The sequence below is a fragment of the Ochotona curzoniae genome, unplaced genomic scaffold (assembly GCF_017591425.1).
Source record: "Ochotona curzoniae isolate NIBS_2020 unplaced genomic scaffold, NIBS_Ocur_1.0 contig_2699, whole genome shotgun sequence".
NCBI classification, from domain to species: Eukaryota; Metazoa; Chordata; class Mammalia; order Lagomorpha; family Ochotonidae; genus Ochotona; species Ochotona curzoniae.
The window spans coordinates 1014607-1039247 of record NW_024465561.1 but is presented as its reverse complement, the minus strand read 5'-3'; the positions used below and the strand labels follow the sequence as shown (position 1 = coordinate 1039247).

Genomic DNA, 24641 nt, shown 5'->3' with positions numbered 1-24641 from the left:
CAGGCCCTGGGGGCAGCATAGGGAAGAGGCGGAGCCTGGCTGTAGGACTCTGGGCAAGCACCCACCTCCTCCCTGCACCCCATTTCCCCTCACCCAGTTCCTGATCGGGAGGGAGCACAGGAGGAGAGGAAGTAGCCAGAGGGTACCACAGGCTGGGCGCCCTGGGGACTGGGCCCTCTGACTCCGGCCTGCAGTCTCCCCCCAACCCCACTGCTTTCCCACTCCACCTCAGGCTTCAGAAGTGTTGGCTTGGGCTGGGGGTGTGGGGCCTGGAGCCCACCTGCCTGCCTGCCGCTTAGCCTGCCTCCACCCAACCTCGTAGCTGGGCTTTGCGCAGGTTTCTGTCCCGTGACTCAGTCTCCTCATCAGTGACACGGGGCCAGCAGCGGGCACACTCTGCTTCCCTTGGAGAGGTCAGCAGGGCACCTGTGTGATCATCCCTGGTGTCTGGGGCTGTGGGATCTTCAAGGAAGGCTTCCTGGAGGAGGAGGACATCCGAGCCGAGACCCACCGAAGGGTCTATGCCAGAGGAAGGAGGCTTGGCCAGTCCCAGAGGAAGGGGGGCTGGGAGGAGGCTAGGGGGCACCACTGGGTGGGAGGACCTTCTTGGCCCTCTCCGGGCGACGCGTGGCTGTGGGTGGGCCCAGGCCAGCTTTAGGGAAATCCAAAGATAGCTCAGGCTGGGATGACTCGCAGCCTGGGCTTCCCCTCCGAACAAGGGAAATGGGATGAATCAGGACCCGGCTGGGCTCCAGCCCCTGGGGCGGGCCACTCGCCCCTGACTCAGCAGGGAGGGCCCCTGTGGCTGGGGCCAGGCCAGGCCCAGCTCCCCAAAAACCTAAGCCGCTGGCTCCCAGCAGTGGGGCTGGGCAGCAGGGCGCACAGCAGGGCCTACAGGTGCCAGCGCCTGCCTTGCGCCACCCCCCCCCCCCCGAGCCAGTCCTTAACTGAATATGAAAGGCCGTGAAAAAAAATGGAATTAAAAGATCGATTTCTTCTTAAAATTTTTTGTTTGTTTTTATTGGAAGGGCAGATCAGATTTATGGAGAGAAGGCGAGATATCCACTGGTTCATTCCACAAATGGCCACAATGGCCCAGCTGAGCCAACCCAAAGCCAAGAGCTTCCTCCAGGTCTCCCACACAGGTGCAGGGCCCCAAGGCTTTGGACCATCCTCAACTGCTTTCCCAGGCCACAGGCAGGAATCTGGATGGGAAATGGAACAACTGGGACATGAACTGGTATCCGTATGGGATCCCAGCACTTGCAAGGTGCGGACTCTAAGCCATTGCGCCGGCCCAGAAGAAAAGTGTCAAAAACCTTGCCGCGTTTTCTCATTAAGCACATTTCCACAAACTTTTGGAAGGAAGTCCCGCTGAGATGTGGGGTGGCAGTGAGGAGAGCTGTGGCCCTGGGTGGGCGACCGGTATGTTCTCGAACGTTGCTCCTCGTTTTAAACTTCACTGCAGAGTTCGCTTCCCAAGAGAGGTGAAGTCGACTGCTCAGGGCCACACAGCCAGGAGACGGCAGAACCAGCATTTGGACCGGGGTCCAGGAAAGCCAAGCCCTTGCGCAAGCCAGCAGTGCCCGTCAGGTAGAATGCTGTTTTTGGGAAACGCAGCACAGGGGCCTTACCCCTGGGTGACCCAGCAGTTTGTAGCGCCCAGAACGGAGCAGGGGGCTCTCCTGGCTTTCATTTGCGTTTATTGCAAAGAACAGGAACAAGCACAGGAGGGAGTGGGGTACACCCCTTCCTCCCCCACCAGATCTGCTCCCAAATACAGTGTCCTCCTCACTGTCCCACCAGGGGTGTCACCTCTTGCCTGCCCAGGCCTCCGACCCAGGTCCTTTGGCTCTGCCCTTCAGTGGGGGAGTGAAGCTGCCCCAAGACCTGGGCTTTGGAAACCCCCAGTGCCCTCGTCCACCCCAGGCAGCTCCACCTGTAACTGCAAAGCCCGGGTCCTGTCCAGCAGGATGCTGGGCCCCTTGAGGACTTGGCTGGGCCATGGCTCCCCCTCCCCACTTCAGACAGGGAGCCCTCCAACAGCCATCACCAAGTCAGCCCCATCCCTAGGCAGACAGGACCCCCTCGGGTTCTCGTGGTTTCCTCATGGTGCCGGGTCAGGAGTGGCAGGGCAGACATCATCGTCGTTGGCCTCAGGCCTGCGGCTACGAGCCCGATTCTGCCTGCGTGGATCCTGAGGAGGGGGGATGGGGACTGATGCAGGGGCAGCCAGGCCAGCCAGGAAGCAGAGGGCACATAGGAGCTAGGGTGCAGGTGGACATTTGCACAGAGCTTTAGAGTGGACAGGGCCCCACCCCCAGAGACAAGGTGCCAGCCATTGCAGCCCCCTCACCCGCTACGTGGCCTCCTGGCCGGGCTCTGGCAGCTGCCGGGACTCCAGGGCAGTGCCCAGCAGCTCGGTGAGCGTGTCCAATTTCCCCGCCAGCACATCCATCCTCTTCTCCAGAGCCCGGTGCGAAGTGCTGAGCCCCAGCTGCAGGTCACTCAGGATCATGTGCATCTGCGCGGGCAGAGGGGCGGGCCGGGTGAGGTGGGCAGCCAGGCGTCGGCCAGCACCCGAGGGGTCACAGTCGGGGATATCTGATGTCTTGTACTGGCTTCGGCCGAGCCCCAGCTATCCAGCCCATCTTAGAGCTTGAAGAAACTGAAGCATGGGTCAGCTCAGTGACTCGCCACCCACAGCACCTGGGTTAAATGGCTGGGAAGCTGGTGCTACCTGGATGCACAGCTCAGACCATCCTTCCTGGGAGCTGTGTGCGTGGGGACCTTCCCACCATGGCACCTCCGGGCTACCACCTCCACTGGGGAGCCTGCGGTGAGTTTGCTTCCGCGACCATATTTACTGTGGCGTGGGTGCCAAGGACCACTGTTTGAACTGTCGCGGGCTAATGAGAAACTGCAAAGGCCACCGGATGTGCAAAAGGCACTGTTAGCCAAACGGGCTGGAAGTGTTGACTGATGGTCACCGGCTGACCTTGAGCTTGTTGCGGGGAGGGGGACAGGGAAGGGGGGCTGAGGTCACAGAGGGAGGATGGGAGGTGGAGACACCCTACCCCACCCGCCAGAGGCACCCCCACACCTAACACAGAGGGAGCAGCACAGCCTCAACTGGAGGTGTCATAAATCTGAATCTTATTGGCTTTGCCCTTTCTGTTTGAACTCGCTTTGTAAATTTGCTTTGGTTTTATTGTATAAGAGTCGCAGTCGGAAAGAATTTTATATCCGTCTGCATGTAAGCAATCAGACAATAAAGATAATTTGAAACCAAACACCGAGTTCTCTGTACAATCTTCTTCTCTTAATTTAACAGGGACCTGGGCACTGTGTGCAAGTGTCAGAAAGCTCTAGATGGCTTCATTCCAGTCGGTCTTTTCCTGCCTGCTTTCCGGGAAGGTTAACCTCTGCTGGGTACCGCGGTGTGCCAGTCCCCACCCCCCCCGCCTTCTGTACGGCCACATCTCCCCAGTCAGTTGCCCCAAACTTCGCTTCCTCCCCCCAACAATGCCCAGTACCTTAGAGATGTCCACCATGGAGTTCACCTGTTCCCGGAGTTTCCGGTGTTTGAGCCGCACCTGGCGGAATCTGTCGGGGAGAAAATCGCCCGGGTCCCCCCTGTGAGCCCCCAACTAGGGCCTGGTGGGGCAGAGGGGCACAAAGAGGGACGATTCCCTAACGGCTGCAGGTGCGGGAGCCCATGCCTGGGGGACAACTCCTGGTTAGCCCTCCCTCCCCCCAGACCACGCACAGCCGCACTCCAGGTGGCCCATCCCGCAGGCCTACAGGACCAGCACGCCCACGCACCCCGGGGGCGGGGACAGGCGCAGAGCGGCCCTCACGTGTGGATGGCGGCCAGCAGCTTGCGCTGATGTCTGCGAGTGGCCCCCGCGTCCTTCCTGCGCGTGTGCTTGTAGTACATCCAGGCCTCCTGCAGTACCCGGGCCGCCGACTCCTTCATCTGCAGCAGCGGGAGCGGCGGCCGGGTTGGCAGGGGACCCTTGCTCCCTGCTGCCCTCCGTGCCTGTGCGGGTCGCCGTCCCTGCCGCTCACCTCCTTGGCGTACTGGATGTCCATCATGAAGTTATGCACGTGCTTCTCAGCCTTGTTGAACTCTAGCTTCCTGGCCACCACTGCCACCAGCAGCGCCGTGCAGCACACCCCCTGGGAAGGAGACCCAGCCCCGCCGGGACTCAGGGGGCGCAGAGCAGCACCACGGCTCCCACAGCCCTGGTCCCAGGCCTCCGTTCCTCCATCCCACCCAGGAACCTTGCAGCAAGGGCGGCCTCCTCCTGTTGTCTCCCCTGCTTTCCTTCTCCCAGATGCGAGATGTCCCATGGCATGCATGAGCTCTGCTTCTTCCTGAAGGTCCCCAAAGTTCCCCCTCAGCCCTGTCCACCATTCAGGAGGATGGACACAGCTCCGCGTGGCTCCAAGCCCGGCTCTGAGCAAGCTGCCAGACCCCTCAAGTCTCACTTTCTCATCTGTAACGCTGACACACTGTCACTCAGTGGGTCCCCTAAGTGGACGCCTGGGAAGGCATCAGCACAGAGACTACATACAAAGTGTGAACTGACACCCCTGCCTCTGCCCGTGCCTGGGACCCGCCAGCCAGCAGCCCATCAGGACTCAGCTGTGTGCTCAGGCTCTCTCTCGGTCCAAGCATCTTCAGTCAAACCGAGAACCCTTGACCTTTCCAGAGTGGCGTCAATCTCTCTGCCTCCCCACCGTCTGTCCCCTGGGGAGACTCAAAGCCTGGGTGAGAGGTTCAGCCTGCCCTTCCTGGGGCACCACCAGGGGGTGCGAGCTGGTGGCTGAGATTCCTAAAGCAGAGGGGACCCCAACCTGTGAGGAGGGGAAGGCCAAGGCACAGTGTGCTGGGCCCTGGGTGAGGTACAGGTTACGACCCTTGAATGGGGGGTCCTGGGGGAAGGCACAGGGTACTGGGCCCCCTGTGTGGGCAGGCCTGTGAGGAAGCACAGGATGCTGGGCCCTGTGTGTGTGGGTCTGGAGGGAGGCACCAGGTGCTGGACCCTGTGTGTGGGTCTGGAGGGAGGCACCAGGTGCTGGACCCTGTGTGTGTGGGTCTGGAGGGAGGCACCAGGTGCTGGACCCTGTGTGTGGGTCTGGAGGGAGGCACCGGGTGCTGGGCCCTGGGTGGGTGGGCCTGGGGGGAGGCACAGGGTGCTGGGCCCTGTGTGTGGGCCTGGAGGCACAGGGTGCTGGGCCCTGGGTGGGTGGGTCTGGAGGGAGGCACCAGGTGCTGGGCCCTGTGTGTGTGGGCCTGGGGGGGCACAGGGTGCTGGGCCCTGGGTGGGTGGGCCTGGGGGGAGGCACAGGGTGCTGGGCCCTGTGTGTGGGCCTGGGGGAGGCACAGGGTGCTGGGCCCTGGATGGGTGGGCCTGGGGGGAGGCACAGGATGCTGGACCCTGTGTGTGGGCTTGGGGGAGGCACAGGGTGCTGGGCCCTGGGTGGGTGGGCCTGGGGGGAGGCACAGGGTGCTGGGCCCTGGGTGGACAGGCCTAGGGGGAGGCACAGGGTGCTGGGCCCTGGGTGGACAGGCCTGGGGGGAGGCACAGGGTGCTGGGGAAGGCACAGGGTGCTGGGCCCTGGGTGGGCGGGCCTGGGGGGAGGCACAGGGTGCTGGGACACAGGTGAGGGAGGCTGAGGAGCCTGAGGCTCATCCTTGAGGTGACAGGACCGGAGTGGGGGTGGCTGGATGCAGCCTCCCTTTTGGAGCGCATCTTCCTCTGTGCTGGATGCTGGGGAGCCCTTGAGCAGAGCAATCTCATTTTATCACCCTGACAGCTCCCCACGGGTGTGACAGTGTGGGCCCCCTCCTGTTACGGCTGAGCTGCTCCAGGCACAGAGGTGATGGGGTGCTTGCTGAGGCACCCCAACTAGGAGGTGCCTCCTTTACCCAACCTTCCTACCAACATCCTCGAGCGGGTACTCCACAGACCCCTGGAGAGAGGCTGGGAGAGTGGACCTTGGCTGCTAGAGGGGCCTGCATGGTGGAGGGGGTGGGGTGGCAGGCGAGGCTGGTGGGTCTGGAGGCAAACAGGGCGTGTGGCAGTCAAAGGCCTGGGTGCTGGCCTGGATAGAGAAAGGGCGGGCTTGGGCAGGACTCTGGTCTGAAAGGAGGTTGTGAGGCTGTGTGAGTACAGGTGGAGGGGCCGGGGGCACTCACCATGACACCCGCGCAGAGACACACAATCTTGCCCCACATGGTGCCCGGCACCACGTCCCCGTAGCCGATGGTCAGGAACGTGATAGGGATGAGCCACAGTGTGTCCGACAGGTGCCCGGTGGCATTCACTGCCTGCCTACGGGCAGCGGGGTGGTCAGTGTCCAGAGCCCCACAGTCCCGGTTGGTCAGGCTGCTCCGGGCTCCTGGTGCCCTGCCCACCGTGGGACCCGGGCATCATGCTCAGCCACGCTGGACAGCATGCCCTGGGGCCATTCTCAAGTCTGTGCTTCCCCCGCCCCAGGGTCCCTGTGGTCCCAGCCCTGCTCCTTGTGCCAGCTTCCCCTCAGCCCCCTGGGAGGTGGTGGGGATGGCTCAACGGGGGGCAGGGTGGCATTTGCCATTTCCAGCATCAGCCTAAGCTAGCCTGGGCTGCCGCAGGCATCCGGGAGTGCACCTGCTAAAGACGGAAGTACTCTCTTCTCTCTCTCTTTTTTTTTCTATTTTGCAGAAATGGAAGAATCAAACAGCCATTCTACAGGTGAGAAAACTGAGACTCGGCCAGATTGTTTTCAATTTCTGTCTTAAGAATCCTACACCTGCTGAGCTAACCTGGAGGTTCTCAGACTGTGTGAGCATTGCAGTTACAGGAAGAACTTACAAGGTCCCCACCAGGACCTTTGGGTGTATTCTGACTAGAGGGGGCCTGGGAACCTGCATTTGCAGCGAGCTCCCAGGTACCACTGCCAGCCCTGAGCCACGCTGTGCCTGACGTTTCATACAATTCTTTCATAACTGTGGCTCCCAAAGGGTCCAATACCTTTCCCTCCCCCACCCTCGCCAGGAAGGAGGTGGGGCCTCAGGTGACACAGCTCCTGGTCTGCAGTCAGGAATCTGGTCCCAGGCCCTGGCAAGGGACTCCTTTCTGAGTGGCTTCCCAAGGTCGCAGCAAGTACCTGCACTGCCCCTTATACTTTTGTTCCAAGGCAGGTGTAAGGCTAAACAGGTGCCTGGAAAACTGAGGCACAGGCGGGGCGGGGGCGGGGGGAGGAGCGGGCAGAAGGCTGCATGTGGCAGAAAGGCTGGTTGGCCACTCTTCAGCCAAGAAAAGAAGAAATGTGGGCAGCGAGCGGCAGGGCAACCCTAGCTCGAGGTATCCCGCAGGTGCTCACCTCTCAGCCACCGACAGCACCCAGGCGGTGGTGAGCCAGAGGCCCAACGTTAGGCAGAGCAGCAGGCGGCCGGGGTGCGTGTTCATGTACAGCTTGGCCACGAACCAGTGGCGGAAGCGGACCTGGTTGAGGGCGCCGATGCTGCGGTAAGAGGCGTTGAGCAGGACGCCGCTGCGCAGCAGCACTGCGCGGGGCACCAGGTACAGGCGCAGCAGCATGGCCAACGACAGCAGCGCCTCGCCTTGGTCCAAGAAAGCTGGCCAGGACTGCGTGGCCGACACCTGCGCCCTGGAGCTCAGCGCGCACGGAGGGCCCAGCACCGGGGCCGGGTGCATCCCGCACACCGCCAGCTCCAACAGGATCTGCGCTGCCTGCCGCCCGGTGAGCGCCACGCGCCAGTCGCGGAGCCCATTGTCCGTCATGAACAGCTGCCGGGAAAGTAGGGGTGGGGAGTAGGTAGGGGTCAGGCGGCGGCCCGCCCACCCCGTCTGCACCCCGAGATAAGATGGGCGCCCGCCCAGTCCCGGAGACAGGGAGGGAGGGAGGAAGATAGCGCAGCCCAGGCGTGGGGCCAGGGCGCCGGGAAGGAGGAGGGCGAGGGACTTGAAGAAGTTTGATCCCTTGTTCTTGGGAACCTGCTGTGTGCATCCTTGGATCCCAGGAGGTGACTTCCACACCTTCTCCCACCCACCCCATGTCCTGGGGACCCTCACGTCGGTGATGACGCCATGGTGACAAAGCCAGCAGGCAACCTGGTGACACCGATATTCCTTCCATTGTTCCTTTTTTTTTTTTTTTTTAAGAGACAGACCCAGGTCCCTCAGGTGAGGCCACAGCACATTGGGCCACAAAGCCAGCCACTGGCTGTGCCACAGTAACAATGGCTGCTTTGTATTGAGTGCCTCTTTCCCTGGGCCACTACCCTGGGTGTCACCTCGAAGGAATGGCCCAGGCCGTTAATCCCTATTTTATAGGCAAATCTGGAGGAGGTGGAGCCAGGAGAGGGCAGGGAGCGGAGGGAGGGATAGGGATGGGAAGGGTTCCCGAGTGGGTGGGTGGGGCAGTTAGGAGTGGGTGCTGACCGGGGACTGGATGAGATAGACACGCAGAGGGAAGAGGCAAGGCAGGGCCAGGCAGGAGGCTGTGGGGGGAGGCACAGCAAGGGCACGGGGGCTGCAGGGGCGGCTGGGGGCGGGTGGGAGGAGACCGGGGCATCCCCATGAAGCTCTGGCTGTTCTGGGTGTGAGTCTGAGTCAGTCAGTTAACAGGACCTTCCTTCTGGGGTAAGGAGGAAGAAGAAAGTGAGAGCTGTACAGGTGGACAGGGCTTGGTGGGACTCCCGGCAGGGGTCGGGGGGGGGGAGCTGTGCAGGCGGACAGAGCTCGGTGGGGGATCCTGGGGCTGGTGGCAGGGATCAGGCAGGGCGGGGGGAGCTGTGCAGGTGGACAGGGCTTGGTGGGACTCCCGGCAGGGGTCGGGGGGAGCTGTGCAGGCAGCCAGGGCTTGGTGGGACTCCCGGCAGGGGTCGGGGGGAGCTGTGCAGGCAGCCAGGGCTTGGTGGGACTCCCGGCAGGGGTCGGGGGGAGCTGTGCAGGCGGCCAGGGCTTGGTGGGACTGCCGGCAGGGGTCGGGGGGAGCTGTGCAGGCGGCCAGGGCTTGGTGGGTTCCCAGGGTACAGTGGGTGCTTCCCTACCTGAACCTCTTTGGCATGAAATGCCACGATGAGGCAAAGGAGCAAGCAGGTGGAGATGCTGATCATGCATTTAACCAGGAACACGTAGGGGGCCCACTGTGGGAGGAGGCAGAAGTTAGGATCAGGCTCCCCTACTGACCCTGCCTGACCCCCAGTCTTCTGCCACCCCCGCCCCGACACAAATGCAAAACTCCCCCATCTCACGCTGGGGGAGTCTCTGAGCCATCAAGGGGTCCCCCGGGAGAGAACACTCCTGCTTCCCAGTGGGATAATCCTCTGGCCCTCGGGCTGACCCTCTGAAGGGAACTCTTGGAATTCCCATTCCTTCTTATCTGCCTGCATCTTTCCTCATTGCAAAGAGCTCCCTGGTGTGTGTGTATCTAGAAAAATACATACCCACCCCCCTATTTCCCTTCCTACCCTCCTGCTTCTGCCCTAGAATTCCAGAAAACCCCAGAAGCTGCTATTCACCTGCCAAGGACTCAGTGAGCTTTCGGGCAGAGGGCTGGGTCCCTGAGATGCCCATTTCAGCCCCCTCAGCAGGCGTGAGCCTACCCCTTGCACCTGCCCCCCAGCCCCTTCCTGCTCTCCTGGCTCTGAGCCCAGGGCTGATCTGGCCAGAAGCACACAGTAGCGTTACCCCGTCTTCTCTCAGAGTAGCGAGGCTTTGGAAGAATCTGCAATTCTGAAGGAAAGGGTCAAGAGGGGACTGGCACTCCTGGATTCCCTGGGATGTCATGAGGAGAGGAGGCAGCAGGAGTTCCCACCTTGCCAGCCCCGGCCAGGCACCTGCTTCTCCCTAGGGCTGCCAGCTCCCCGCCCTGGGCCGGGTCCCTCCTCCAGTAGGGGGAAGAGGGCCAGTTTCCGGCCCTGAGCGGCCTCCCCATCCCCTTCCTTGAACAATAGCACTCTTGTCCCCAGCCCTCCCCACCCCCTTCATCCTTCCCAGCCTCTGTCTTGGGTGCCTCAATGCTGACCCCACTGCCCTGGTGCCCCCAGCACCCCCAACCCCACACTGTTGTTCTCTCTGCTCTTCCAGGCCCTCCACCCCCAAATCCTGGACCCATGCACCTGATCTGTGCTCCGGTCTCTGAATCTCCCTGTCCTGTCTCCATTCATTCGTGTTTGTAGGGTCTCTGCACTTTCTCTCTCTCTGTCTCTCAGGGGATTTGTCAACGGTTCTCTCTAGCGTACTGCACCTGAGTGCATCTCTGTCTCTCTGTCTCTCTCTCTCTCTGTCCCTCCACCCCAGCCCATGCCAGCCTTCCGAGGGCACCTGCATCTCCTCCAGCCCCTTTCCCTCTAGCAGTTGCCTAGATTCTGGCAAAATGATAGTGGGAGGGAGGGTGATTGCTTTCAAGGCAGTCAGTGGGACCCGAGGGGACCCTTGGAGTCCTATTCTTTATTCCTCACCCCCAGTTTACAGAGGAGCAAACCAAAGCTCAGAGATCTTGCTGGTGGAAGCAGGGGGCACCTGGTAGGTGGTGGAGGAAGGAAATGAGAGGTGGGAACGGGGAGAGCTAGGGGAAGGGGCAGGTGGGACTCCTGTCTCCTGCCATGCACTGAGGCCACAGTGCCCCCCTCCTCTGCTGGGCGCGGCGCTGAAGCTTGGGAGCGGTAGTGAGCGGGTAGGGCTCAGCCATGCTTCCTGTTGGCTTGGGCTTCTGCCGGCCCCACCCCCTCAGCGCCGCTGCCCTGGCCTTGGCCAGAGGAAGCTGGCCTGCCCTGACCCTCCAGTGTGGCTCCTGGTCCCTTCAGAGCTGCCCACTCCCCCACCCCACAAGGCCATCTTGGAGCCACACTTTCTCGGGATGGGATCCAGTCTCCCCATCTCTGTCCCCACTCCTGCCACCAGCCCAGTTCTGCAACCCTTGCCCCAGACAGGTTTCTGTCCGCCATCCCCCAGTTCCCCATCTCAAGCCACCCACTGACCCTTGTCCTCCACCTGCCCCCATGGCTGCCGGAGCCTGGCTGGAATGTGCCAGCAGCTGCCAGGACTTGTCCTGGCTCCACCTGGGCCCCCTGTGACTCCCCGCCAGCCCTCAAAACCCTTGCCCACCCCCTACCCCAGGCTTCCTAAGCTTCCTTGCCTCACAGACTCAGGAGTCCAGACCCCCAGCCCCTCCTGCCCCCTGGACCCAGAAGTTAGGGGCATCATGAAACAATTCCTGTGTCTTCTCCCAGGCAGAGCAGGTGGATTTGGCGGTGGTTGGTAGTGTGTGCCTGTGTGTATGTGAGGGGGGATGACTGAGCTTCTTAGCGGTGGCGGTTGCATGGGGGAGGGCTGGAGGCTGGGTCTTCCGCTCCCTCCCCTCCACCACCACCCCAACCAGCCGCTTTCTCCTGGGCTAAGCCCTGTGCAGCTGGGGCACTGGGTAAACGCTGGAGGTCAGATAAGCAGTGAGGCGCCACCGCCTACTGGAAGCACGCCGGCTCTCTCTTCCCCCTCCCTCACCAAACCTAGGGCTACCAGCTTAGCCTTGGCCCTGCCTGCAGGGACCCTTGGACTGCTAGCCAGTCCATGGTAATATCCGCAAGGACACAGATGCTGGGGGTCCCAAGTGCTTTGCTCTTCCAGACAGGACACCCTACCCCGCAGCCCCTCCTCCGTGACTCAGGGGTCCCAGCCCCTCCTCCTTTGCAGCCACCTCTATTCCAGCCCACTCCCCTCCTGCCTGCCCCCCAAGGCCAAGGGCTCCCTCCACTCACCGGGCAGCCCCCGAACCACAGCATCTCAGCGTGCAGCACCATGAGTCCTATGCCAATTCCCGCCAGCGCCAGCGCCCAGCCCGCCAGCCACTTCTCCTGCTCCAGCAAGCGTTTTCGCCGCCGCAGAGCCCCCAGGCCAGGCACCGGCTCCCCGCCCATGGCCCCCGGGGTCTTGGGGCTCAGCCAGCTTCCTGCCCAGGGCCCCCTACCCCGCAGCACGCAAAGGGCAGCCACCGTGGCTGGTGCGCGCGGGGCAGGTCGTGGGCAGGTCGCCGGGCCCTCGGCTCCGCGCCTCTGGGACTGTGCTCCGAGGCGCAGCCGGCAGCCCTGTGCCCGCTGGGGAGTGGTAACGGCTGGGCAGGGCGGGGAGGGCGGGGAGGCCCCTGGGTAAGGGGAGGCTCCCCAGCTCTGCCCCCCCCCCCGCTCCTTCCTGAACTAAGGAGGGGCTGGGGTGTGTTCTGGGGCTAGACAGGCAAGAGGCATCCGTCCATCCACGTGGGGAAAGTCACACAGAAGGACACACGGCCCGCGCCACCTGCGCCTGTGACTCGAGCCCTCCAGCCACCACGCCCGGACACCACCCGGCACCACACACCGCCCGAGCACACAACATAGTCTGCCTGGGGCTGACTCACACCACCACGGCATGCCACACGCTGCACTTCAGCCAGACCACAGATGTCACCACACAACTTTCTCGGGGCCCCTCACCCCCAACCTCACCACACCCACTGATGCACTCCTGTGGCCACACAGACACCCATGGATGGCGTGCCACGCAGACACACCACCACGTGTGAGTGCGATGACACACCCACCTTGCACACAGAACGCCTGTAAGGATGCACTCATCCATGGCAGCCCTGGTCACCCACAGGGGGCACACTCACACAGGTGCCCCCCTGAGCATGACTTGCAGTACACCCCCGTTGCTGCCCGGGCACGTGTGATGGAGTCCACATGGGCCATCAGCCTGGGTGGGTGGAGCTTACCGGGGACAGTGGCTTGTGGAGACACCTGGGGAGTGTCCACCCAGAGTCAGAGTTGGGTGCCGAGGAGGGATTTTTAGGCCATGGTGGTACCCCAAGGGAGGAGAACGGGCTTAGACAGAGGGGGACACGTGTCGTCTCCTCTGGCCCCCAATCCTTGCCCAATTCCCATCTATGCCCCCCTACGCAGCTGCCATGCCACCTGTTACCTCCCGTCGGGCATGGGCCTCACAGACACTGCCACACACGCTCATCCACAGAAGTGTAACAACATGTTGTTCCCCAGGACACACACACACACGCTCTTGTACATGACATGTCCCCCAAACCACCGCTGTGACCCGCAAGACATGGGCTTGCCACTGTGTCAAGGGGGACAGCACGCCAGAGAGCCACACCAACATGACACACCTGAGTGGGGGCACCAAGCTGCAACTTGGGGGACAAGAGGGAGGTTCCTCTTGGGGACACACACGTAATGTGAGATGCACGTCATTTCACAGACACGCTCTGCCATACACGCCAAGCCTATATACAGAGCAACGCACAAAACAGGCAGTGACAGGTCACACGTGGGTACACGCTGACATGGTGACACAGGACACTGGGCCCAGGTGCACGCACTCAGCTCATGCGCTACCCAGCTAGTGGCCACTCCAAGAGGGACTTGACCCCATCCTGTCCTGGTGGGCCATGTGGGACCCTAGCAGGCTGGCCTCGAGGGGGACAGACTTGCCTGCAGCACAGGAGAAGAGGCCACACACAGAGGCATGCTCGGGGGACAGGGCGGCTGCCCCACCCGGGGGCACACCCTTGACACCCACTTGGATGAGACAGCGACAGGAGCGGGACACACCTAGGTGCACGCAGACGCCACACGTGGCTCCTGCAAAAGGAAATTGCTGCCACAGGCGCCCTGCAGTGGCTGGGGGTGGCCCTGCCCGCTGGCTGCCCTCCCTCACGGCTGGGCCCGGCCCCCGCGACGCTCCCTGCCTCTGTGGTTCTTGGGGCTCCTACCTGGTCAGGCTCTGCCTTCACTCCGTCTCTCAGCCTTCCCCTCACCAGCCACTCCTTTGTGGTCGTCTCTCTTGGCTCTGCCTGGCCATGACCTTGTCCAGTCCCAGCTGCCTGTCTGCCTCTGCTCCTGACTGCAGCCCCTGGGTGCCCAGCCGTGTCTCCTGTTGAATCCCTGTCAGCCTCCCTGCCTCCCTTGGACCTCTCCGTGCTGGTCCCTGCCTCCGTCTCCCTCTGCAGCCAGGCTTGCCCCTGCTGGTCCCACTCCCACTTCCCCACAGAGGCCGAGGAGTAGGACAGCCAGAGGGAGACCCACGGAGAACTGTTCCCGAGCAGTCAGGGTGAGGTACAGTGAGAGCAGAGACAGGCGGTGGAGGCCAGCACAGATGCCAGGTGGGGTCCAGGGGTCGGGGGCAGGACTGGCACCTGCTTCCAGGCCCAGGTCCAGGTTACTGAGAGCAGCGGGTGGGAAACTGCTCCTGCAGCCCAGGGAGGGGCGGGGGTGACTCAGGCCCCAGAGCTTCCTGTGAGTCAGCCTTGGTCGGCCCTGGAGGGAGGGCACGGAGAGGGGTCTCTGTGAATGGAAGGGAAGAAATGTGGAGATGTCAGAGGCCCCGGTGCCCAGTCGGAGGGGCTCAGGGAGGTGCTGGGACCAGTACCAAATCACAGCGAGGGAGAGGCCAGGGCTGGACCCCTGGGTGTGAGGGAGGAGGGGCTGGACCCCTGGGTGTGAGGGAGGAGGGGCTGGACCCCTGGGTGTGAGGGAGGAGGGGCTGGGGCTGCACCCCTAGGTGTGAGGGAGGAGGGGCGGAACCCACACTTTGGGTGCAGGAAGAGTGAAAGCAGAGGGCAGGGTCGGCAGGTCTTTTTCCTGGCCGGGTCCCAACTGCCGCACCTTCCTCTCAGCCCCATCTCCGGGCCTGGAAGAGACCCAGGTGCCTCCGGCGTCTGCCGGAAGGGGCCCAGGACAAAGAGTTGTTTAACTGGGCAGGCTGGTGCAGGGGAGTGAAGAAGCGGGTGTCTCCGGCGGAAAGGTCACTGGTCGCCCGGGGCTGGCAGGGAAAGGCGGGACTGGGCCTGGGGCAGTAGGGTGGAGAAGGACAGGCTTGTGCGGGCACAGCGGTCCGCAGTCCGCTAGGCCGAGCGCGGGAGAGCCAGGACATGGGCCTACTGCCACCGCGTGGTGGCTCCGAGGACTGCAGGCGCACTTCCGACGCAGTCCTGTGGGTCTAAGATACCGGGCTAGTGAACTGCTCTTCAATAGAACGGACTTAGAGACAGACCCAAGCTCAAGACCCAAGCTTCGATGGCTGGGGGCCCCGTGGGACCTCTAAGATGCTGCAGTTCAGCTATCACTTGTGAGGCTGGCGCGGTGGCTCAACTGGCTAATCCTCTGTCTTGCATGTGCAAGGATCCCATATGGGTGCCAGTTCGTGTCCTGGCTGCTCCACTTCCCATCTAGCTCCCTAGTTATGGCCTGGGAAAGCAGTACACGATGGCCCACAGCTTTGGGACCCTGCACCCCCTGGGAGACCTGGAAGAAGCTCCTGTTTCCTGGCATTGATCGACTCAGCTCCAGTCCTTATGGCCATTTGGGGAGTGAACTAGCAAATGCAAGTTCTTTCTTCCTCTCATCTATGTCCTTTCTGTAAATCTGCATTTGCAATTAAAAATAAATAAAGCTTTAAAAATACCAGTTGGGATGCCCCATTCCATGTCAGACTGCCTAGGTTCGAGTCCCCACTCCTGCCCATACATGTCCATGTGACTAGATAAGCAGGATCATGGAACAGCTAGCAGAAATGCTACCCTGGACTTGGCAGCCGGGTCATTTGCTTTCGTCTTGTTTGCCTCTCACCTCATCCCTTCTCTTGTTCTTTGCCTTTCTCTTGGGGTGTCCGCCCCATCTTTCTAAAACACCTCGCCGCAAGCTCCCATTATTGCCCGGCTGCTCTGCTGCCTTGGGGGTCTTTCTGCTGATCTCTGGACCACCGAGCCCCCTTCTGTCCCTTGGGGTCTTGGGAATTTTGTGCCCCCTCTGCCTGGATCTCCTCGCGGAGTCTTTCTCGCTTCCTTCAGTTCCCTGTGCAGTGTCTTCCCCGGCCCGGCCAGCGTCTTGGCTGCCATTTCCCTGCTTTGCCTTTAGCGTGACCTTGTGGCTTTGTGAATCGATGATCCTGCCTTCTTCATTGTCTGTTAAGCATGAAGGTCCTGGCGTCTGGTCTGGGCGCCTGGCGCCTGGGGCTGCTCAGTAACCTTGTGGAGGGAACCTTGCGTGTCGCACAGACCTGGAGGTGGGCAGGGCGCCCCCTCAGCGGGCGGTGCTGTCTGGAGTTCCCATACCCTGTCCTTGGTGCCGACCTCCTGTATTTTGGCTTCTGTGGGTCTCTCTTTAGTCACATTTACATAATACACATTCTCCCTAGTTATCTATTGTAAGGCCCAGACAGGGCCGGGGAGGAGCAGCCCCTGAGGAGGTGGAGAAACTGGCTGATAAGGCTGCACCTGCAGAATGCAGCCCCCTCCTCCGCCAAACAGTGACATACGGATTCACCAAGCTCGAAAGGAACCCACAGCACTCTATAGCACCACATAAGGCTCATTCCTTGTCCCCCAAGCCCCATCTTTACAACCCCCTAATCAAAACGACCCCTCACGTCCCCTGGGCATGACTTCCCCGGCCCGCTGTCTGTGCCAGATCAGTGAACCTCGTCCGGGAGTGCTCCCAGTAAAGTTTGTTTCAAGCTGAACTTTATTCTGTGTGGATTTCTGGTTCTGAACACGAACGCAAGCCTTACACGGATGTGTGTTTGCTTATTCATCATGTAAATGTTGAAACACACAGTCTTGAACAAAATTGCATCAAAAAGCATCTCGGCAGGAAGAGGGGGCAGTGTTGCAGTATAGCATGGAAGTCACCCCTGACTTCATATCGGAGTTCCAGCTGCTCCGCTTCCCATCCAGCTTCCCTGCTGATGCACCTGGGAGGCTCAGGGAGATGGCCCAGCAGCTCAGGATACCTGCCACCCATGCGGGAAACCTGGATGGAGCTCTCGGCCCCTGGCTCCTGGCCTAGCCTGGGCTGTGTCGGCCATCTGAACCAGTGGATGGAAGACTTCTCTCTTTTTGCCTTTCAAATAAATAATAATAATAACAAAAACCCTTCATGTATTCACTTGTCAAGTACTAATTTTTGGTCAACGGCGTTGCCTCGAAGCTTTCGTCGGCTTCCAAGATCAGGTGGTCCCACTGGTGTGGCATTTGATGGGAGCAGTGAATGGCAGAACATGTGCAGGATAAACAGCCAACCAAGAAGGGAAAGAGAGAGAGAGAGAGAGAGATGCTACCCTCTGCTGGTTCACTCTCCAAACGCCTGCACAGCCAGGGTGCGCCAAGCTGAGCTGGACACCAGGAACTCCACATGGGCCCCGCTTGGGTAACTTAACTCTTGGACCACTACTGCTGCCTCCGAGGTGTGCGTCAGCAGGAAGCTGGAGTAAGGAGTGGAGCTGGGATGTTGAATCAGGCCCTCCCAGGTGGGCTGTGGTGGCCCCCAGAGGCACCCTTAACCAGCATGCCAAACGCCTGCCCCTGGCTTGGTGTTTAACTCTAGGACCAGGAAGCATTGCATCCCTAACACGGACAGGTTTCACAATGTAGGGGTCCGCCCTCATTGGCTCTCCCCAGATGCACGTGCACAGCCCCTTTCTCCCCCTGCTCCCCGATGTTATCTGCAGCATGAGGTCACGGCCACAGCCCCTTACGCTGCCCATCTGCTGCATTCCAGGTGCTGCGTGTCCACCTCGTCACGGCCCCCCCACCACCGTGAAGCCGGCCTTGTCATCACCACAGGTTTTATTTCCATGCACACCTTACAGGTGTGGAGGTGGGTACAGAGAGCGGAAATAGCTTGGCCACCCATCTGCTTGCAGGCTGGGATTGGGGCCAGGGAGTCTTGCTCCAGAGTCTGATCCTGTTGAGACACTGCTGCTCGAGATGACAACACAGCTTCCATCCGGAGCAGAGGGGGCCAGAGCAGGGGCCGCCGTGCAGTGGTGGCTGGCACCCAGGGAGTATCCAGTGTTAACACGAATAGAGCGAGGGGCAGAGGGGTATGGTCCCCCCACCCTGGGTTGCTGGGGAGCAGCCCTGACGTCTTTCCAGGCCAGTCACAGGGAGGCAGGAGGGTGCCACTGTCCTTGAGCCACTCCTGCACCCAGGCCTCTAGAGAGGTTGTCTATGCAGAGAGCCCCAGGGGTCCTCCCAGGGCCCCTATGAGCAGGGAAACCCCGAGGAGCAGGGCCCCATGATGGGGTGTTTGGGATCGAGCGGCAGCTGCCCCGCTGGTGAAGGTCTGGGTCACCGAGTCTCCGTTGCAGAGCTGGCCCTCGCAGCAGGTGCCCTGCAGGTCGATGGCTGTCCAGGGACTGGAGGTGCCCTGGGTGACGCAGGACGGCCGGTGGCAGGTTCTGATGTACACGGGGACTGAGAAATTGCCTGGGGGCGGGCAGCGGGAGGGGTCAGAACCGAGGGGCGGCTGCCCCTTGGAGGTCAAGGCCACATTCCTCAGACTAACATTTCTGGTCTCCCTCGTTGGTCAAGCCGTGCCTGTTCTAGGCTGAAGTCACATCACCTCAGACCAAGGCCACGCCCCTCAGACTGGAGCCACGCCCCCAAGTCAGGTGCCACGCCCCTTACTCCAGGGCCTCCTCAGGTTAGAGCCCCGCCCTTCTGGCCCAAAGCCACGCCTCCTCGAACTGGGGCCACGCCCCCTTAGCTTCTTCAGTTTAGAGCCCCACCTCTTACTTAGCCCAGGCCACGCCTCTTCGGTCCAGGACCACGCCCTCGGCCAAGGGCCACGCCCCCAGGGCCACGCCCCCTCCTCAGACCCGCGCCAGGCGCGCCCCTCCTGCGGACCTGCGCCCTGCACCTCCGGCCCGCCCCGCTCCCATCCCGGTCCCTCGGCCCCTCACCGACGGTCATGCGGCCGTTGCCCTGGAAGCAGACGCTCTGGTCCTGGTGACACTGGACGCGCCGGGCCTTGTCCAGGGCGCAGTCCTCCGGGTGGACCCCCGCGCAGGCGTAGCACTCGGTGCCGCTGAGCGTCGGCGGGTTTGGCGCTGCCGGAGGACAAGGACACCATTGTGGGGGGCCTGGTTCTCTGCCCGCCCAGCAGCAAGGGCTCCGCAGGCCCCGACCCCTGCCAGTCCCGGCCGCGCTCTCCTCTCACCTTGGCTCAGGTTGGGAATGGCTTCGTGGGTCAGGAAGTGGCTGTTGCACCAGTCGGTCGCGCAGCCGCGCACCTCCGAGTAGTCGGGCGGCAGTGCGTCTTGCTTCGAGTACGTCTGCCCGGTGTAGGGGCCGGTCCAGCAGCCCTTGTGCACCACGGTCACGGGCGAGCGGTAGCCTGTGGGGCGGGCGGAGGACACGTGGGGCTCTGCCTTCCCCGTCTGCAGCCTCCTCCGGTCCCCCCTTCCCTGCAGGACCCTTGCCCTCCTCCCTCTTCCCCCTCCTTTGCTGGCCTCGCCCAGCCTCTCACCAGTGTCCAGGGACAGGATGGCCTCCGAGCACCCATAGGCGCAGGACAGGTTGGGGAACTGCACGTTGCTGAGGTCAAAGGGGCCGAAGAAGGTGTGCTGGAAGCTGTGACAGTGCAGGGCGTGCGACCCTAGGGGATGAGGTGACCTGGTCACATGGACTGGGCAGAGCCGGGGGTCCTGGCAGGGGTGGAAGGCAGAGGGCTTCCCTCCCTGCTGCCAGGCCAGCTTTTTTGTTTTGTTTTGTTTGTTCTCTCCCCACGGGGTGGTTCCAGTTCTCCACCCTGGTCCACGCAGCCCTCTGAGGAAGGAGAGAGTGCCTCACTCCTGCCCTGCCTGTCCGTCTGTCCCTCCAGTGGACAGGTGATTTTGTTGTTGTTGTTGTTGTCTCTCCTTATCTCTGTAAATCTGCCTTTCTAATAAAAATAAATAAATGTGTAAGAAAAGAGAAGGCAGCACGGTGCAGGCCTCCGCATCCCCTATGTTCCTGCTGGGGTCCAAGTCAGGAAACAGCAGGTAACAGCCCAAGGTCTTGGGGCCCTGCCGCCCACAGGAGAGCCCAGGGTGGAGCTCTGGGATCCCGGCTTTGGACTAGCCCAGGCCTGGCTGTCGCGGGCATGTGAACGAATAAGCCAACAGATGGGACATCTCTGCCTCTTTTTGCCTTTCAAATCAATAAACAGATCAACAAACAAAAATACTCAGAGTCAACCCTCACAATGCATGCATAAAACACTTAGCTGCTGACCTAAAGGCTAACCCAGGCCCAGGCCACGCTCACGAGCACGGGCGGAATGTCTGCTTGGGTCCATCACCGGGAGTGAGGGCTCAGCAGCTGCCCATCTAAACCACCAAACCAAGGCACAGAGCCTGGCACCAGGAATCATGCAACCCCCCACGGCCCCAGAGAGTGACAGCAACAGCACACACACAGGGCATTACACCCAAGATACACAACAAAAGCTAGGGGTCCATCCCCAGCCTTCCCTCACACCCAGGGGTCCAGCCCAACCCTTTCCCCCTCAGACCCAGGGGGCCAGCCCAGCCCCTGCTCCTTCACACCCAGAGCTCCTGACCCCCAGGCCTGTCTCTTATCGGATTTAGCAGTTGGAGGTACCTGTCCAGAAGAGCACGGCCCCACAGAGGCAGAGCAGCGTGGTTCTGGGCGCCCCCATGGCCAGCCGCGTAGCTGAGCTGTGACACCTCGGACAGCTCCCGGCGCTCTGGTGTGCTGCCTGGCAGGTTCTCCTTGCCCAGCCCCAGGCGCCCAGCCTTCAGCTCCGGCTCTGCAGCCTGGCCAGCGTTCCTCCACCCCCGCCCACCCTCGCTGAGCTGGTCTCCTCCTAGTAACCACAGTGGGGTCAGGGTGCGCCCTGGTTCGCCTGCATTCTGGGGTCTGACGTCTGTGCTCCTCACATGGGGGAGGAGCCTCCTCCTGACTCTGACCTGGCTGAAGTTGGGATGTGGAATCCCCAACTTTCTTCTGTCTTCTTGCACCCCAAATCCAACTCAGATACACATAGCTTCCCTCCTGGGCCAAGTCGCCAGAGATGGACACACACACACACAACACACACACACAACACACACACACGTGTGTCATCCTTCCCTCTCTGGCCCCCATACCCCGCTCAGCCTCCAGCACTCCCTTGTCGCCCACCCTGACCAAGCAGAGCTGTGTGTGTCTCCTCCATCAGGCTGTGGGCATTTCAGGGGTCGCCGGGGAAGAGTGATAAAATGACCAAAGGAACCAACAGGCATCAGGAGGTGCAGACCCGAGAGAGGACAGACAGGTGGTCACCCATGTGGACAGACACAGTCTGATGTGGTCACAGCGACAAACAGAGGGGAAGATGGGCTCCCGGAGGAACAGCACACCCCCAGAAGGAGTTTCCTTTGTGTTTAGCGAGTGAATGCAAAATAAATAATCATAGAGATAAAGCGAGCAGCCAGGGGGCATCCCAGCCCCCAAGGGCGCAGGACACCCATGTGGACACAGACACCAACACACGAGGGTGGGTTCAGCTCCCTTCCCGCACAGCATACAGGTGGGCGCTGGGTCCAGGCAGAGGGCCGGGCTCCTGGGCCCCTGCGGGCCAGGGCTGAGCCGGCCCTGTGGCGGCGGCAGGGTCTTCACCGTCCCCTCCACTTGCCTGCGTGTGACCAGGTTCCTCGTGTTTCCTCGGAGCACTGCTGGTGTGGCCACCGGGCACCGCCCAGCACCACGCCAAAGCCTACCTGTAGGAAATGTGGTCCCCAAACCCGTGTGCTAGTGGCGTTTGGAGGCTGGGGGGCCCTTTGGGAGGTGATGAGGGCCGATCGGGATCCCCACTTCATCAGGGGCTTAAGTGGCTTTTGTAGGAGGGAGACCCGAGCTGGCCCGGGACTCTGTCCCACCCTGTCTGTGTCATGAGACAGCTCAATCGGGCACCCTCATAGAGGTGGGTCCCCCCATCTGAAACTTGCCAGCCCCCAGAGCAGCAAGACCAATAAACCTCCAGTCTCCGTAAATGACCACCACCCCCCTCTTCCGACCGCCCCCTGTGGTATCCCTTACAGACACCGGCAGAGACAAGTCCTTTTCTTATGAATCTCAGCATTGCAAATTGGTTTCTCCATCTGCTTTGAGCTGTAGCTAAACCTTCTCCCAGCCTCCCTCCATCCAACTGCCCTCTTATGCCCCCAGGAACCTTCCCTGAGAACTGCAATCCTGGGGAGAGGGGAGAACCTTCTTTCCAGTTCCTGGGGGCGGGCAGGAGCCTGACTTTATTAAGGGACAATAAGCAAACACAAGCTCATTGCCAGAGAGAAGCGCTCTGACTCCGGAATAACTCCGTGCGCTGGACGGTTCTCCTGGCCCAAACTTTGACAACATGTGCTTTAGTCTTGAAAGCCCTGTACTAATCAGAGGGCAGAGACCTGATCCCGTTCTGGTGGGGGGAGCTGGGGGTCTTTTGGGAAGCCATGAGGTTGTATTGGGTCATGATGATGGCACCCTGTGAGGGAATCCTGGTGGTGGTAAATGACACACACAGATGGGGGACACTCATGGACACGTGTACCTCCTGTGTCTGGTCACGGGGCTCTGCCAGGAAGAAAGCCAGCACCAGAGGCCAAACTAGGGGGGCAGGTGTGAACCCCCAGATCATGAGCCAAAATGAAAACATATTTTTTATAAATAAAATAAATTGAATAAAAATGATTTATTTATTTATTTGAAAAGCAGAATGACAGAGAGAGAGAGAGAGAGAAATATTTTCCATCTGCTGATTGCCCAAAAGTGTACAAACAGCCAGTGCTAGGCCAGGCTAAAATCAGGAGCCAAGAGCCCTACCTGGGTCCCCACCTGAGTGGCAGGGATGAGACCCCTCTGGTCTCCCACCTGAGAGGCAGGGACCCAAGCACTTGGGCCATCATGTATAGCTTCCCCAGCTGCCTTCGTGGGAGACTATGCTGGAAATAGAATAATTGGGATTAGAATGAAGAAGGGTTATCTTTATTTGAAAGGTGGATTTACAGAGAGAGAAGAAAATATAGAGAATGAAAGATCTTCCATCCACTGGTTCACTCCTCAAATGGCTGCAGTGGCCAGAACTGAGCCAATCTGAAGCCAGGAGTCAGGAGCTTCTTCCACGTCTCTTTGACGTGGTTGCAGGGATTCCAGGGCTTGGGTCATCCTTCACTGCTTTCCCAGGCTACACGCAGAGAGCTGGATGGGAAGCAAGAGCAGCTAGGACATGGATTGGCACCCATATGGGATCCCGGCACTTGGTGGCAGAGGATGAGCCAGTTGAGCCATTGTGCTGGGTCCTAGCCTCAGTTCACAGAAATCACTGATGTGATGAGCAATGTCTAGGAGGCCCCCTCCTGCCTGGAACTGAATTCTTCATGATCTAACACCTTCAAATATTTTCGATGCATTCTCCAATGCGTGTTGGACGTGCAAAAGGAGTGGCGGAGTGGTTGAATGACATTTTAAATTTCAGTAGTGTTGAAACAAAGTCTTGCTGCATTAGTCATCATTGTCGATGACAAGAAAAAAAAAATTCTGAGATGTCCTGAAATTAATGACAAAGGGTGGAGGAAGGAATGAGATAAGAACAGGTAACCAGCTAATGACTGCGGGGGAAGCCACACAAAGATTGCTTATGAATGTTGAAAGCAGGAGGCCGCCCCACCCTGTTAACATATGCACTTGCAAGACTCCAAACTCCAACCCAGCTAGAAACAATCACTTGTGCCGTGAGCACCCTTCTCGTCCCTCTCACCTCCAGCCAAGGCACGTTATGCGGAAGCAACTTGTGCCTGCTTTCCCCAAAGTTCGTTACTTAAAAATGCTCTTAGTCCTAAGGCCTGGCATGATGGCTCAATTGGCTTATCTTTTCCTTACAAGCAGCAGGATCCCATATGGGCACCAGTTCATGTCCAGGTAGTTCCACTTCCCACCCAGCTCCCTGCTTGTGGCCTGGGAAAGCAGTTGAGGATGGTTCAAAGCCTTGGGACTCTGCACCCATGTGGGAGACCCAGAAGAAGCTCTTGGCTCCTGGCTTTGAATCGGTTCAGCTCCTAATGTGACCATTTAGGGAGTGAACCAGTGGATGGAAGATCTTTTTTCTCTGTCTCTGCTTCTCTCCAATAAAAAAAAATTTTTTTAAATCTTTAAAAACATAAATTTTTAGTTTTGTTCCTATAAACATTGCCCAACTTTGTGGCCTTACTGATGGTCAGGGAGCCTTGTCCCAGGACCTTTGGCTAGAGCCTGCTTAGGAAATCTCTTTTCTCAGGTGCCCCTTGTCCTGGGTTCATGAGGAAGGATTCTCTGTTGCAGGAAGAAGGGGGGACACACTGTGGGAGGTGCCACCCTGGCCCCAGATGCACCTGCTGTCTGGAGCAGCAGCCTCCATGTGCTCATCCGCCTAGGTAAGTCAGGTGTGTGCCCTGGAGTTAGGGCACTGCCCGGGACCTACGTTCTCATTTCTATGCACATTGGCCTCTGGAGCTTTATTTCCCAGCTGTTCTTCTTTTTTTAAAGATCTATTTTGTTTTTATTGGAAAGTCAGCTATACAGAGAGAAGAGACACAGAGAGGAATATCTTCATCTGCTGATTCATTCCACAAGCAACTGCAGCAGCCAGAGCTGAGCCTATCCGAAGCCAGGAGCCAGATGCTTCTTCCGCGTCTCCCACATGGGTGCAGGGTCCCAAAGTTTTAGGCCATCCTCAGTTGCTTTCCCAGGCCACAGGCAGGGAGCTGGATGGAAAGTGGGGTTGCTGGAACATGAAGCAGCTCCTATATGGGATCCTGGTGCGTGCAAGGTGGGCA

General features: G+C 60.3%; 2 protein-coding genes across 3 annotated transcripts; both read right to left on the bottom strand.

The window, feature by feature from the left end:
• Positions 1-1686: 1686 nt before the first annotated feature.
• Positions 1687-12141, bottom strand: KCNN4 (potassium calcium-activated channel subfamily N member 4). Of its 2 annotated transcripts, XM_040976202.1 has the most exons (9): positions 11780-12140; positions 9071-9166; positions 7378-7805; positions 6209-6344; positions 4072-4182; positions 3861-3979; positions 3537-3606; positions 2357-2524; positions 1687-2197 (listed from the first exon to the last, which is right to left on the bottom strand). In XM_040976202.1, exons 1-8 carry the CDS (start codon positions 11936-11938, stop codon positions 2360-2362), a joined length of 1284 nt encoding a protein of 427 aa, XP_040832136.1. In that variant the 5' UTR covers positions 11939-12140; the 3' UTR covers positions 1687-2197; positions 2357-2359. The 2 variants fall into 2 exon arrangements, with proteins under 2 accessions (XP_040832136.1, XP_040832137.1); XM_040976203.1 differs by lacking the exons at positions 1687-2197; positions 2357-2524 and having other exon boundaries at positions 3826-3979; positions 11780-12141.
• Positions 12142-18019: 5878 nt separating this feature from the next.
• Positions 18020-20494, bottom strand: LYPD5 (LY6/PLAUR domain containing 5). The gene is made up of 5 exons (XM_040976219.1): positions 20437-20494; positions 19322-19450; positions 19013-19189; positions 18756-18902; positions 18020-18279 (listed from the first exon to the last, which is right to left on the bottom strand). The coding sequence occupies exons 1-5, from the start codon at positions 20492-20494 to the stop codon at positions 18020-18022; spliced, it is 771 nt and encodes a 256-aa protein (XP_040832153.1).
• Positions 20495-24641: the final 4147 nt, after the last annotated feature.

Excerpts from the sequence above, each read along its gene's own strand:
- LYPD5 (XM_040976219.1), bottom strand. The coding sequence starts at position 20,494 with ATGGGGGCGCCCAGAACCACGCTGCTCTGCCTCTGTGGGGCCGTGCTC. Across the intron at positions 18,903-19,012 it reads CATTCCCAACCTGAGCCAAG|CGCCAAACCCGCCGACGCTC; the intron begins GTGAGAGGAGAG and ends GTCCTCCGGCAG. Across the intron at positions 18,280-18,755 it reads CAACGGCCGCATGACCGTCG|GCAATTTCTCAGTCCCCGTG; the intron begins GTGAGGGGCCGA and ends GCCCGCCCCCAG.
- KCNN4 (XM_040976202.1), bottom strand. The coding sequence starts at position 11,938 with ATGGGCGGGGAGCCGGTGCCTGGCCTGGGGGCTCTGCGGCGGCGAAAA. Across the intron at positions 6,345-7,377 it reads GTGCTGTCGGTGGCTGAGAG|GCAGGCAGTGAATGCCACCG; the intron begins GTGAGCACCTGC and ends CGCTGCCCGTAG. Across the intron at positions 3,607-3,860 it reads CTGCTGGCCGCCATCCACAC|ATTCCGCCAGGTGCGGCTCA; the intron begins GTGAGGGCCGCT and ends TCTCCCCGACAG.